Source organism: Protomyctophum parallelum (assembly GCF_964188405.1).
Source record: "Protomyctophum parallelum genome assembly, chromosome: 18".
NCBI lineage: Eukaryota > Metazoa > Chordata > Actinopteri > Myctophiformes > Myctophidae > Protomyctophum > Protomyctophum parallelum.
In genome coordinates, this window is record NC_139716.1 from 22,689,015 (window position 1) to 22,704,856 (window position 15,842).

The 15,842-nt window shown below is 42.0% G+C and overlaps 1 protein-coding gene across 22 annotated transcripts in view; it reads left to right on the top strand.

The window, feature by feature from the left end:
- Positions 1 to 15,842, top strand: part of LOC310875778 (receptor-type tyrosine-protein phosphatase delta) — a 337,144-nt gene that overhangs the window by 297,245 nt on the left and 24,057 nt on the right. For all 22 annotated transcript variants that reach the window (XM_083789123.1, XM_083789126.1, XM_083789140.1 and 19 more), the window contains 3 exons: positions 7,080 to 7,203; positions 12,304 to 12,479; positions 15,603 to 15,722. In XM_083789123.1, the coding sequence (XP_083645249.1) occupies positions 7,080 to 7,203; positions 12,304 to 12,479; positions 15,603 to 15,722 (420 nt within the window). The remainder of the gene's footprint in view (positions 1 to 7,079; positions 7,204 to 12,303; positions 12,480 to 15,602; positions 15,723 to 15,842) is intronic.

Below are 15,842 nucleotides of genomic sequence, written 5' to 3' on the forward strand. Positions count from 1 at the left end.
ATAGCTCTAGAGACGCAGAGACAGAGACATATTTATTTAAAATCATCCTGGCACAGGCCTATAGTCTATACTAGACAACGGCGTCAACCGTCAACTCCGCTGGTGGCAAAATAATAAGCCAATAATAATAAGTTGCGGGGCGGGTGCCTTAAAATATATAGGCTACTCTAAGGTGGGCACGCACCCACTGTCGTTATAGGAACCTTCTGCCCTTGCCTATAGAACTGCCCCCCCCCCCTATCTGCCTATCTGCATGCGCTACGACGCAGAGAACGCAATGAGAACTCACTCTTTTACTTTACTTTAATAAAGTACTTGTAGTCTATATTATCCGCCTAAGGCAAGTCATTGAGACACAGACAGACAGACAGACAGACAGACAGACAGACAGACAGACAGACAGACAGACAGACAGTCAATGCGCTATACGAGCGCGGTGAGCTTTGATGATCGGCTAAATTAATATAGCCGTGTATATAAATTAAATTCATATGTCCTTGTAGGTTATCTATTGTGTTGGCCAGGGTAGGTTATCTATTGTGTAGGCCAGCCCCCCCCCCCCCCCCCCCCCAGAAGGACGATCGTAATCACATATTGCCTTGCGCTGTGCGTAAAATAGTAATTTTTTCAGTATGAGGCGATACGCAGCATCTACACAAAGTGCATAGGGGGACCCCCCGACCCCCCCCCCTGCAAGGGTCCACATGGGGTGGGGGGGGGGGGGGAGGCACACAGATAGGAGCTCAGACGCTCACACACACACCCCCCCAGGGGTCCACAGACGCGGGTCGGGCCATCCCGTATGTAGGAGAGGAGCTGGTAGATCTGCTATTTTCGGTGGGCATGGGTGACAGCTCTGGAACGCAGGGTCGCCTGGGGACGGCGAAGGGCTCCACGGACCGGCAAGGTGCACGCGGTGGCCTGGCACACGTGCACACGTGCCAGGCCACAGGGCGCAGGGCGGACCGGCAAGGTGCACGCGGTGGGCGTAGGGCAGCGCAGGGCACCGCGCAGGGCACCGCGCACCGGGCATATAACAAAGTCAAACTATTACGTCGCAAACGGGTAGATATAGCCGCGACGAGTTCCGTTCTGTTGCGACGAGTCCACACACGCCACAACGAATTACCTTTTACGTCGAGAAGGGTAGATATAGCCGTGACGTGTCCCGTTCTGTCGCGACGTAAAAGAATAGTCAAACTACTAGGTCGCAAACGGGTAGATATAGCCGCGACGAGTCCGTTCTGCCGGGACGAATTGATATTTACGCCAGGACGTACTCGAATATACGTTGCGACGGAAAAATATACGTCGCGACGTACGTCGTACGTCGTGAAGGCATTTCGCTCCACCTGGATGCAGGACTGCCGTCTCAATCATCTGCGGTCAGCGCTCAGCGTAATGAAGAAGGCCCACTGTCTCACCATGATAATATTTTCCTGGAAGGCCCTAATCTCTGCCGTTACACACCCATTCCAACCACACCGCCATTCAGGGCCAGCCGCCGTCCGTCATGTGGCAGCTGGTTTCGGAGGGTTTTAACGGCAGGGGCTTGAAGTGGTCATGACCTGTTTTATCCAGTCCTTTTACTGACATGCCGTAACATTCGGTTAAATTGCACACAAAGTAGAAATGACAGCAGGCAAAACTGAAACGACCTGGATGTATGAACCATATCGGAATGTCAGTCATTTTACCGCTTTCACTTGTCTGTCTGGAAAAGGTCACCATTTCACCAGTCTCCTCTAATCGTATTAATAGTCAAAGCAATTCTCCCGTCCTAGAAGAAGTTTTCTTTGGCGCATTAGGGAAGACATATTGTGATTTTATCAAGAAAGTATTACGGCAGTATAGCCCCTAGTGCACTGATTGATTTAGACCAGTTGTTTTAAAACGTTTTTAATTTCAAGGGCCCCATAACTCTGAGTTACTGACCTGTAAGGGTCCATTTGTAACCCTGAGAGTCCCTGGACATCACTTTGAGAACCATGGCTTAGGCCTTTTTTTTAAATTCCAAGTAAAGTTCCAATTATCCATTACTTCATGTTCCTCTTCCTAACAGTCCTTGCTCATCACTGAAATAATAATGATATTGATAATTAGACCAAGCTCATCCCCACAGGGGATTCAGTTTCCAGCTTCTCAAGTGTGAGCGCAGGGGGGGGGTGGCAGATGGGAGTTAAATGTCTTGCTCAGGGACACCTCCACACATTGCCGGGGCTGGGATTCGAACCTGGGACCTTCTTCCCAGGTGGCCTCTCTGCCCATTCAGCTATAAAATTCACCTTTCAGAGCTGAGTGCTGTGGAAGTAAAATACCTCACCGGCAAATACAGTGTAGTCCCCAGAGCATTGGTTCTGCACCACTGGTGTATTAACCCCTCCTATATACAGTACATACAGCTACAGTATAGAGATGTTTGTCCTAACACAAACATTAAATGCCATTGACAATGAATGGAGAATTTAAGTTATATGTGTCTGAGCAAATCGACATGTTACGTCGGTTGCAGACTATTATTGGTCCGGCAGTCATTAGACCGACAACCAACCTCAAACCCTAACCTAACCACAAGCATGGGAGCAGCGCATGTTCAAGTGCTAGTCTGACCGTTGTTCCCGCATGTCAGACTAATGCTCCATCGGAATTACCATCGGATCCCGTTACGTCATGATTATATACGATGATAAGAGCGAGCAAAACGGCTATTTTCGTCCTACACAAATATTAAATCCCCATTGACAATGAATGGACAATTTACGTCATATGTGTTGTACGATGTTAAGAGCGCCCCTCACTTCACACGGGTGTACTATACAATTTAATCTATAAAGTTTCTATTTATTAAAGAGCTGGAGAGACGAGACACTGTTACTGAACAAAAACTCTATATAAGAATGATTACTGTTTGTATTAACCAAAAATATCACAAACTGAGCTCAGAAAACCTTGATTATTTTTAAAGTTTTAAAGTTTTTAAAGTTTTATAACCTTTGCTCTAGATGTGGCCAACACTGACATTGCCCTAGTTTGACACATCACATGATGCTACTTAAAGCATGAGGACATTTGGAATATTTGGCCTTATAGGTTGTTAATTACATATAACTGGCGATAACTGCCATTAAACTACTGAATGGAAGATGTATCATACCAAAATAATAAACTAGAGACATGTAGGAATACAAAAATACAAACATTAGGTCAGCTTATGTGGTACCAAAATCTGGCTCAGCCCCTGGCCTTTTGTACCTGGATATGGTCAAAAGACATCATGGGGCAAAAGTGATCCCTAGGAATCTTTATATTACTGGTAATTAGTCTGAATGCTAACCACTCAGGGGATTGATGTACCAAAAACGGAAATTCACACCTGAACATTTCCTTGGCATCGAAGTCATTTACTGCAGGCAAGCCAGGGACACTGTGTTTCAGTGTTCACCTTATGTTGACCGGCGTACACTGTAAATGAACGTTTGTTTAGTGGGAAAAGCTGGAGAATTGCATCAGTGCAAGGTCTTTTCAGGGGCATTGTGTTGCCCAGAATTGGGGGTCAGCCTTTCTGTGAGCCCTTTTCTCTCCACAGGCTTTGCCTCTGCTCCAAAAACTCCACGAGGTCACGATGAAGTGAGTCCCAGACAGACCCAGCCATTATTGCTGAGCGTGGTAGATCTCACTTCCACTGTGAGCGTGGTAGATCTCACTTCCACTGTGAGCGTGGTAGATCTCACTTCCACTGTGAGCGTGGTATATCTCACTTCCACTGTGAGCGTGGTATATCTCACTTCCACTGTGAGCGTGGTAGATCTCACTTCCACTGTGAGCGTGGTAGATCTCACTTCCACTGTGAGCGTGGTAGATCTCACTTCCACTGTGAGCGTGGTATATCTCACTTCCACTGTGAGCGTGGTAGATCTCACTTCCACTGTGAGCGTGGTAGATCTCACTTCCACTGAGCGTGGTAGATCTCACTTCCACTGTGAGCGTGGTATATCTCACTTCCACAGTGAGTCCCAGACAGACCCAGCCATTATTGCTGAGCGTGGTAGATCTCACTTCCACAGTGAGTGTGGTAGATCTCACTTCCACTGTGCGTATTCGTGGGCAGTGGAAAGTCATTTTCAGATATACAGAAAGATGTATTTTTTCTTTTCTGGGCATTTTTAGGATCCACCCTTTAATTAAACTTATTTAATAAAATACCAAGGCTGAACCAAAAGTGTGTATCTGCCTGGAAAATAAAGTTGTCTGTTTAGAAGTCTCAAAGTTGTCTTCATATGAAGCTCATAAAATCTTGTCAACAGCTCTGGCCAGGCGATATGAGGTGTCGAATAACATTTTACTGGCAGTACCTTAGTCTAAAGAGGGAAAAAAACAAAGACTTTCAGACATTATGGTTTCTACCAATTTCCCCCAGAGACATCATATAATATAGAGCTACATTTTTGCATTTACCTGGCATACTTACTAGTTAGTACTATGCTAAATAGTACCATGGGGGAATAAAGTGTATTGTCCAAATGTAGGTGTTAATCCTACGGTGTATCCTCTTGCTTGGCGTCTCATACTCATATTCCCAATGGGAAGCGTAGTTTAACTCATAAAAGCAAGACTGCGGCCATTAAAAAATAAACAATACTTCCAGTGTAATGTGAAATTGAATGCCATCTTTCACGTCTTGGTATTTTCACAATATTACATTTTATACTTCATTTATCTGCGGTGAGGGACCCTTCTCCAACTCCTGCTTTGCAAATCTTAGATTGCTGATTCTTTGGAATTGGTCTCAAGTGCATTACTCCACTGCAGCTAATCAAATGACCACAGCTAATGGAACTGCAGTCTCTCCCTTTGTGAACATTTGAAAATCATCGCTGTCAGGTGGAAACCTTGCATGTCCAAAACAGCATTGGTGGAAAACGTACTCACAATAGAAGCCTGGGATTGAAAATGTACTTCCGTAAAGTACAGAAGTAAAAGTACAGAAGTATTGGTATAAAAATGTACTTGAAGTACAAAAACTACAAAGTACTCATTATGCACAATGTCCCGTTTCAAGTTTTCAAATCTATACAAATCTTTTGATTGCGACGCATTTGTGATTTTCAAATGGCTGAAATGTATAGGGCTGAAGTGGTTAATGTATGTTTTGTAATAATAATCAAAATCTACGTAAATTGTAACTAACGTTTTCAGATAAATGTAGTGGAGTAAAAGTTACAATGTTTGGATCCGAGATTTAGTGGAGTAAAAGTAAAAGTATTGGAAATACTCACGTACAAATACCTCAAAATTGTACTACTGTACTTAAGTAAATGTACTTAGTTACTTTCCGCCACTGCAAAACGGTTACTTTTCAGGAAATGGAAAAAGGACCTGTGTTCCTGTGGATCGAATGTAATTATTATGTAGTCACTCACAATATATATTAATACTTTTCAATGTTTCAATATTCATAAAATCCACAGACGGACTTAACTGCTTTCACTTTCAAAATGGTTGAAAGTAGCAGAAATAGTCGATCTGCAAGCTCAAATGCATCGCAATTTTCACTACTCTATCTATGCGACCCTTTGATACAAGATTAAGTAAACATAAAACGTTGGAAAATGGAGGTACGAGGTTTTCACCCCACAGTGACGATTTAAAATGTCTCAGTCTTGCCATTGTTATTGTCTCTCTAAATTAATGTCACATTTTGGGATATGGCTGTTTATAGGCACTAGATAAGTAAATCAGTCTACGTTTTCTGACTTATTTTTTTCTCCAAATCATCATCAGTTAGAGTAACAGGGAGAACACAATGTTTTATTCATTTATTAATTGATGTTGTTTCAATACTGAAATAGAGGACTAGGGCGGACTTCAATAAAATAATCACAGGAGAGGAGCTTCTGTAGTGTCTTTACTCGCGTTTTTTTACTGTCATGAACACGCACAGTCAGAGAGGAAAATACTGCTCCTCGGGAGAAAACTGAGTGAGCAAAGCAAGCAAGCTGAACCTAATCACAATTATTACTGGGACAGACAATCAGCCTTGCTGTGTCACCGAGTCCTTGCATTGCTGTGTCACCGAGTCCTTGCATTGCTGGGTCAATTAACAAGGGCTTTCCTACAAATACACATACACTGCTTGAGATAAATCTTACATTATATGCTCTTCGTTACTTTAAAAACACATTTACCCCATATACGTCTATTGTACAAAATATGCGCACAAGCTGCTCTTACCGTAGGCCTATATGAAGACGCGTATCCATTCGTCACTAAAAAAATTAAATACCGAATTAGCGGATTTACCGTCCATGCGTGTCAAACGCTAGAACTCTTATTCAATCGCGCAATTTGTTTTTTGTTTACATCTGTTTTAGATGATATGCAAGGTTATTATTCAAGTATTTTTATTGAAGTTTGTACATAAGACAGGACAGACAACAGATACATGACAATTACAGAACAGATACAGGACAAACGAACAACACCAGTACTCAACATTCATATATAATTCAAATATAAAATATAAAATGATGACTAAAATAAATATAAAAGTCTGAAATACAGATATGAAAGATTAGTCTGTGGAGTGTTGTTGCTGTAACTCTTCCAGTTCTATGTGTATGTATGTATATATATATATATATACACACAATACATACATATAAATTCCAGACTCCCTGGAGCTATCTGAAGAATTTGACATGCGGATTCGTGGATAGTTGCTTTCGAGCAACAGCAGACTTGAATAGAAGCAATTTAAGCTCAGCAGACAACATCCATCACTTTCCCTCGCTCGTATTGATCATGTTTGAATAGCTAATGGCCAAACCGCCACATAGGGTGAAATTCTGTCCTTTCTACGAGCTACAGCAAAATGTAATGTAGTGCAAAACATAGTGTTGTGACAGTGGTGTAAAGTAACTGATTACATTTACTAGTATTTACATGTATTAGTACAGTGCTTCTTTAAGTACTTTTACAGTACCTAACTTGAGTATTTACATTTTGCAATACTTCTACTCTACATCTATTAGATGAAAAAAATGAACTAATTAATATATCCGTCTCTTCTTTCCTGTCAGTCCGTCGATCCTGGGCAGCAGTTTACGTGGGAGCACTCCAACCTGGAAGTCAACAAACCAAAGAACAGATACGCCAACGTGATAGCATACGACCACTCCAGAGTGTTGCTGTCCGCCATCGACGGTAAGTCTCCACCCCAGCAGCCCTCCAGGGCTCTTATATCGATCCTGCAGACAAGCATCATGCCCTTGCCTTCTAGGCTCAAGGGAAAAGACTTAACACCGCACCGTATACTCCGTGACTCGCAATGTCCCACAAGCGTAATGCACTGCCCCCTTTCGCTTTGCCCTGTCAAAATGTAATATATCATTACGCCGCGGCCCCGGGGGGTTCAGGGAAATAGGCCACTTTCTTTTGAGTGACAAAATGTATTTTCATGCGGGGTTGAAAGTTTGGTTTCTATATATTAACTTCCACATGCATCTCTCTAAGACGTCAGGATGCGCTCTGCAATTGTCGAACTTTTGAAATTGGGACTCTTATCTCTTAAATAGCCATTTAAAATAACCCGTCAGTATAGCAACCTTTTTCTCTTTAGCAGTTTGCTCTTACATGCCAAAGCACACCCACAGCCATTAATTAACCATGCCCATTGAGCCGCTTCCATGGAGGGCAAAGAAAAATAAGCAAACTCTGGCTACTAAATGGACGCTAATGTGACAAACAAACAACCACCGATGAATAGAAACTTGGAGTCCATTCACAGTCTCCCAAAAAGAACACACAGCTGAGTGTCGCTGGAGCCCATTAGCCTGCCGGGACACATAAACACATCTGCACGCCCACGCTGAAGCCTTTGTGTGGTCGGAAGTGAGCAACTCTCAGCCAGCTTGATGGACTTATGGGACATCTTCATTCTGTTCCAAAGCCTCCACAAAGCCTTCTGGCGGCATGAGGCGTCTTTGTTTACTTTGATTGAGTTCTCCGGGTTAAAAGGCACTTGGGATTTGACATTAGGATTTGTGGATGGCTACTTTTGCACAATTCTGTTTGTCTTTCACATGTGCACTGACTGCGGGGGTCATCTGAAGGCCCAGGCACCCATGGTGCTTTAACCTGGTGTCCCCTGTGTCAGAAGTGTTCAAATAATTGTTCACATTATTTTGTTCCAAAGAACAAAACAAAAAGGTTTTGTTAAAAAGTTTACGTTTTATATTGTGGTAGTAATCATTGCTACGTAGAGTGTTTGTTCAGTAACCACTAACCAGCTCTTAAGGTCAGATGCGTTACAAATTATTGTCCATTATTATAAGCAAACAAAGGTCACTCACTCTTGTTCCAATTTTTCACTTTCATTATACTATCCTGTATCCTGAACTGAAAATGTATTTTCTGGTTACTAAAGAGCTGGAGAGACGAGGAGACCCACAATTTTCGAACCCATTTTTCACCCAAATGCCAATTGCCTAAACTGTAATCCTGGACGCTGCTCTCCCTCTGCCAACCTGGCGAGGGATTGCTATATGTTGCCAGGTTGCTTCCTTCAATGCATGAGGAGTGAGCAGGCCGCTTCTTATCACATGGCAGGGGGGAGTTTCCCCAGGGAGTTTTATCCACCATCAGGCGTCTGGGAAGCATACTGTAGATCTGCTATTTTTCAATAGCTAAAGCATAACGTGATGCTAACACCAAAATGGGTTCCCGTTCAGAATGGGTTAAGGACCCCCAGAAATATCTGTATTTGGCTGTGGACCCACATCTGAAAATATGTTGTTCCCAGAAGCAAAGATTTGAGTTAAAAACTTTATCAGAATATATTCAAAGATTTGCGCCACGCGATTTTTCAAAAATAGCAGACCTACAAGCTCGCAGCAACGTCCTTGTAGATCTGCTATTTTTCAATAGCTAAAGTATAACATAATGCTTAAAACAGCAAAAGGGGTTCCCGCCCCAAAATGGGTAAATGAACAAACACTAGATTACTAGCATAATAGAGAGTTATTTAACAGCTTATTTTAACCAAAAATATCCCTTTACTGCACCATTATGTGGTTTAACATGCTTGCGTGGGCAGGCACCAGGATTGGACGCAATGATTCATTTAACCACAGATTAAAAATTCATAGAACAAACTGAAACAAACTGTCCATCATATATAATTGCGAAGTTTTGTAAAATGACTTATTTTGGATCTCTTGTCCATTAGTCCCTTTTTAGTCTAGTTTTTATTTGTTGATGAAATTGTCAGTATATTTAGTCTTAGTTTTAGTCATCATAGCTTAGTTGTCAGTTAGTTTCCATTTAGTTTTTGTCTCTGAAAAAAGGTAGTCGACGAACATTTTTCGTCTTGGTTTTAGTTGACAAAAACAACACTGCTGCTCTAAAGCCTTCCAACGTCAGCATACTGTACACATACTGTACACAGTCTGTTCTCCATTGTTCTATGTTTAGTATGGGAGCTGTTACAAGCCTATTTTTAACCCTGTAAAGATTTGCTGCTTAAAATGGACAGACTTGAGTCACTGGGCAACTCTTCCAAAAAGAGGTCACTGCTTCTAAATCAGGAATATCAAAACAAAATTCAATCTCTTTAAGTTTCCAGGGCCCATATGGCTTTCTTTCCATGCTGCAATGTGGGGGAACTTCTGAATCTACTGTCTGGTTCTTTTCCAGTTGTTGGAAAAATCATGCCACGCTCATGAATCGTTGTGTTAGTGAGACGACGAGAAAACAGAACGTAGTCACATTTTCTTGAGGTGCAGCAAACCAATGCGGCAAGAACAACTTAACTTCAAATAGCTTTTTCCATCTTAAAACCCATTTAAATGTCAAACTGTTACAGATTTTAGCCTTTGATGACAACATTCTGTTTGCTATGGGGAGGTTTGAGTCCTGAGTCAGTGTTTGTTTTTAACCAGTATTAACAGTCAGTGGGGGGAAAAAGATGGTTGCATTTTTTTAATACAAATCCTGAGTGACAGACAGCGTGCAGCTGAAACCATTTAGCAAATATGCTTTTACCAACTCTCCTCGTTCTCATTAAACCACAATAAATAATATCTCTTTTCCTTTCAATTTGAAAAGCTGGCAAGCTTAATTGTATTTAACCCTTGTCCGGCATAGAAATGCACAGCCGCCTGGCCGCACAGCAGGAGAGAGGAAAAAGAGGAAAAAAAGGGGTTGGGTGCCGTTTAAGAAAAAGCACGATGGGGTTTTGAATATGTTCATATTCCATTTTCTCTTTTTTTTTCTCCTCCCCCTGAATACGTTACCTGGGAGAAAAGCGAGACCAAGGGATGTGGGGGGAGAAAAAGAAGTGGGAGTTGGAGTGAAGGGGTTTGGGTGAGACGTGGCGTCCATGCAGATGAGACTTATCTTGGTAGACCATGTGTGCGCGGTGCACCCAAACTGCCAGTCCTGAAGCATTGACTAGCTGTCAGCTCCACCGCGGTGCCTTTCATTTAGCGCTAGCAAAGACGAGCAAGAATCAGCAAGGAGCGGAGGGTAAGAAAAATAAAGAGGAAAGAAAACTGGTCTGCCAGGATCCCCCCCCCCCCCCCCCCCCCACACACACACACACTTTCTCGTTTGTTTATTTGTTTTGCTTTGTGTGTGGTGGCTGATTCAGAAAGGGAGTTTTAAAGACTAAGCTTTATCTGTGGATTTAAGTTAGTAGTAGATAGTGGAAACAGACTATGGATTTAACTTGAATGTAGATAGCAAATGCAAAGCCTTTTTTTTGGGGGGGTGGGGGGGGTTAGAAACTGCAATCACAAAAGAACACCAGCTACTAGTGTTTTTTTTTCTTTTTTGCCTTTTTGTGTCAAGGCTGCCCAATGACAATTCAAAACCAAAAAAGCAACACAATTCAATTTGATACAGACAAAAGACCAGGTCAAACCTCATACATTATCAAACCAATGCCACGGGAACTTACTATGAGACCACCTGAACCTCGTGACTAACTGCATCTGACATTTCATTGCCCGCTAACTGCCAATAGATGGAGAATTAGATTGATTTGACTAACGGCCAAGCCACTACCTTTCGAGTCGTTTATTGGCTTTTCTGTGTGTGTAAAACAACCAAGGTTAATTACTGTTATACACATCTTTCTGTCTATATGTCACTGTCTCTGCCCACACCTGTCTGTCCACCCCTCTCTGCAATGTGCTGCTGTCTGTTTAACAATCCCCCAATGTCAATTTTCAACATGATCTCTGTAGTCACAACACAGAGCCAGCAGTCTTCTGTGTCTCCAAAGCGCCACCAACGTTGTGCTGAAAGGTTTACACCGGTGATGTCAATGGGGTTAAATCTGCATATAAAAACGACAAGCTTTTCTTGCAGGTTTTTAGCCCATGCCCTTATTTGGGCCATAACATTGCCCTTCTTGTTCGCTGTGCTTACGGTAAAACAGTGATCTTACGGTAAAACAGGAAATATAAATCATAGACCGCTTGTATGAGTGTGCCGGGCAGGATGCTTACCCGCAAAATGCATCATGTTATAGAAGCACGCCACCCATTTTTCAACCTTATTCTCACTGATATTATAAAATGGCACCATTTTTGTATAGTCACTCTGCTTCAATAAAACACTTTCCAAACCTAGTGAGTAGAGAGAAATGTTGCTTTATATATCTTATAATGAGCAATTGCGAGGACCAATTATGAAGACTAGAACAGTGTCCGTTGGGCACTAGCCTACTTGGAACGATGCGATTTGGAAATGCATGTCCCACCCAGTTATTATGTCTGTGTACCTTCTATGCCCATATTAGGAGTTATTTTATTTGTCAGGCATGCCCAAATATGGAGTTTATGCAGATGTAATTGTGATGTCAGCTTCGTGTGAGGAGATCTACGGATGACCAATTGGCTAATTTGGGCCCTGTTCAGAGGCTTTTGTGCTGGTTCTGGACAACGGTGTATCCGACCGATTCAAGGCCGGGCACTGTGGTGTGGAACGTGTGTGTCAAATCTTAAGTCAGTGGGACAAACTGTTCTCGGGTTACGTGGATTACAGACGTACGTACAGTACATACTGTACTGTACGTACACACATACGGAGACTTGGCGCATTTATAGTAGGATAAGGTTGGAAGGTCCTTTAAATGTGAACACCAACATCAGCCAAAAATAGACATGGATTGAATGCTATGTCAGTATGTCTTGTGTCATAAATAGTGTGCTTCGTTCTATCTATAGACTATGACAATCCTCAACAATGAACTGAGATGCACTTCAACGGTGTTAAAGCGTTGGCTGTCTCTTACTCCAGGCATCCCCGGCAGTGATTACATCAATGCCAACTACATTGATGGCTACAGGAAGCAGAACGCCTACATCGCCACCCAGGGCTCTCTGCCAGAGACATTCGGGGACTTCTGGAGAATGATCTGGGAGCAGAGAAGTGCCAACATCGTCATGATGACTAAACTGGAGGAGAGGTCCAGGGTAGGAAATATAAGCATGAATATATTAGCGGCGGTTTAAATGTATTCTGTAGCAGTCCTGAACCCCGGTGATTCTCAAACGTTTTAATTTCAAGGACCACCATGACCCTGAGAGGGTACAAATGGAACAGACCCGTAGTGTCCCTTTGTCCATGCAGAAGCCTCTCAGGGACCCCTGGATTTTGAGAACCACTACTATACTATTTTGACCGGGGTCCCCCAGGGGTCTTTACTTGGTCCCCTGCTTTCTCCCCTCTATACCGATACACATACAGCACACATCCTTTTCTTCTCTGTATTATATTCAAAGTGTTTTCCAAATTTATAATTAATTCAACTTTATTATTAAAGCCATCATCGTCCTACCACCCACTCACTCCTCAAGGTTGAGATTAGAAAAACATGAATACAACAAACCAAACATTAGTTTAGCACATCTCACAACAATGTCTATTGTCTACTAAGAGGTCGTGGATACAAAAGCTTGCATCGTCGATCCAGTCTTCATTCGTCTGTGCATTCCGTTGCTTACTTCGTTTGGAAACCTTGTACAGTACCCAATCAGTGGGCCGGGACCCATTTGTGGGCCACAGACCAATTTTTATGGGTCACGACAAGAGTAACACACATTTAAGAAAAATACATATTTATTTCATTTTTAAATATAAAAAAGTTACATTATTTTACACAATAATAGTAACAACAAACAAATCTAAGCAGTTCCATAAATGAAACATATAATTAATACGTGTAGTGAAAACAGCTGATCTACAAGGTCGCAAGACTCGCAACGTGGTGCAAAGCGCCAAAAATAGCCGATCTACAATCTCACAACGTGGCATGCCCACAAGTTGTGAGCTCGTAAATCAGCTATTTTTGCTACTTTTGAGTGACACTGTAGTATGATAAAGTAAGGTATCAATGTATAACGAATAGTAGAAATATAGAGATACGTGGTTTCTGCCCGACAGCAATTATTTAATGAAGAAAACAGTCCGCACACGATATATGTTTGCTCCCCGTCTTTTCTACAACGTTTCGCCCATCAGGGCTTTGATACCCTTAACCCATTTAGACCTGAGGACAGTTTACTGAAAAACCCATGTTTCTATGTCAGTCGTTCTCAAACATTTTCATGTCAAGTACCCCCAAAACATTATGTAATTGCCCACCGACCCCCATCTGAAAATATGTTGTGTTCCAGGGGACTCTTCCCCCCCCCCCCCCCCAACCCCCCAGAAGCAAAGCTTTGAGTTAAAAACGTTCGCTCTGAAAGAATATATATTCTTTGCAACACATTTTCATGATTTTTCAAGAAATAGCAGATCTACAAGCTCGTAGCGCGGCACTCTGTGCCGCTCTATGAGCTTGTAGATCTGCTATTTTTCAATAGCTAAAGTATAACATAATTAAAACACCAAAAGGGGTTCCCGCCCAGACTTTAATAAACCAATAGGTATAGGCTGTATGTGAAATACTACTCCAGGCAGCAATGATTTACTTTTTGCCTTTTCCAAGAACTTGTTTTTGACAGGAAGGCTGATCGATGTTGACCTTGGAAAGTGTACGGTGAATGAACTATTTTGTAGTGTGTGCGGTATTAGTATAGCCAGCTGGAAACCAGACGAATCTGCCAGAGCTATATAAAAAAGAAAGAAAGAAAACGAAAGGGCCCTGACAGCCCTTTTTGCGATATTGGATCATTTAATAAAATAATTGATTAGTAATCGATCCCTCTTATGGTCATGATAGGTGGAACTCCACAGAGAAGACGCACATGCACACACGCACGCACGCCCGCACAGTGCGCACACGCACGCACACACGCACACTTGGCATTTGGAGCTTTTGTTGGTGCTAACGGCGTATTGATTAACTCGTATCGTCCTCTCTGCATAGCATGTGATGAGCTAGCTATCTTTATGTTTTGCATATCCAGATCGGAATCCCTCCATTCCCTCCGTCATCAATATCATATTTTATTATTAATGCTGGTCAACCAGTTGCTTTTATATTCAGCCATGAAAAACCACTTGATCATCATCATTAATATTTGGATTGTGCTGAGTCCTTGAAACTACGCTATAGCTTGCTCTCGCACAAACTTATCATTGCTGTCGTGGGAGAAATCTCATATCTCCATAACTTTTTGCAAAATTTAATTCAAAGTGCTCTACTTCATCATACAAAAGTGTCATGCAAAACTTGGAGAAATAGTAGTTGAACAAGCTCGCAAAATTATGGATTTCAGTTTCTATAGTGAAAGTGGTTATTAAGTGTGTTGTCAGTGGAATATTATTTAACCACTTAAAATAATTAACCAACGTTTGTGACTAAATAACAACTACATTGGATTAATTCATTCATTTCCTGAAAAGTAACAGTTTTGGACATACAGGTTTTCCCACGTTAGGAATATCCCGTATTAGGTCAAACATCTGCATCTGTCATTTCCTTCCACTGTATTAGCAGGGCGTCTCTTTGGCAGCTAAACAATTACTGTAATGGAACAGTGTTTTATTGGCCGTTCACTGGGCAACAAAGCTGTATAATCATAATAAACCCAAGCCTGTAATATGATTGGAAAACTGCAGTTATGATTGCAATTATAGAGCCTGTCAGAACAATAAATAGCAGTCTGCCCCCATCCAACTCTCTCAAGCTTATTTCTTGACTGTGAAATCGCACCTGGTCTGTATAAACTGTGATATGTCTTTGTTTTGCCAATATTAGAACAGATTTTATATGAATAGAGGATGGAATGTTTTGGCAGAGACGAGTGAGAGCTTAGGTTCCTAACTTTATTTTGTCACTGTCGTTCAGAAACCCTGTTTCTCCATATTTCAAGGGTTTTTTTCTTCTCTTAAATGAATACCCTGGCCTGTACTTTGTCATAAAACAGTGCCTGGCAAAACTTATAACGCCTTGCATGGGGATGTGTTGAACTTTATACATTTTCAATTTGTTATCTGTGGGTTTTATAAATATTTAACCAAAGTATTAACAAGAGCGTCAAGGTATTTCTTTTTCCTCATTTCCTGAAGTAACAGTTCATACAAGATTTTCACCCGACAGCAACCCCTAACTATGCTTGGTGTGATGTTATTTCTGCCCTGTGTTGCAGGTGAAATGTGACCAGTACTGGCCCACGAGAGGGACAGAGACATATGGTCTCATTCAGGTCACGCTGCTGGACACAGTGGAGCTGGCCACGTACTGTGTCAGGACGTTTGCACTTTATAAAGTAAGTTGACATTAAGCTAAGATTAAGCATGTGCATTTACACTTACTGCACGAACTACAGTATGCAGAGGGCTGAACTATTTTCTACTTGAGGCACCCAAGGCACACCACCAAATAAATG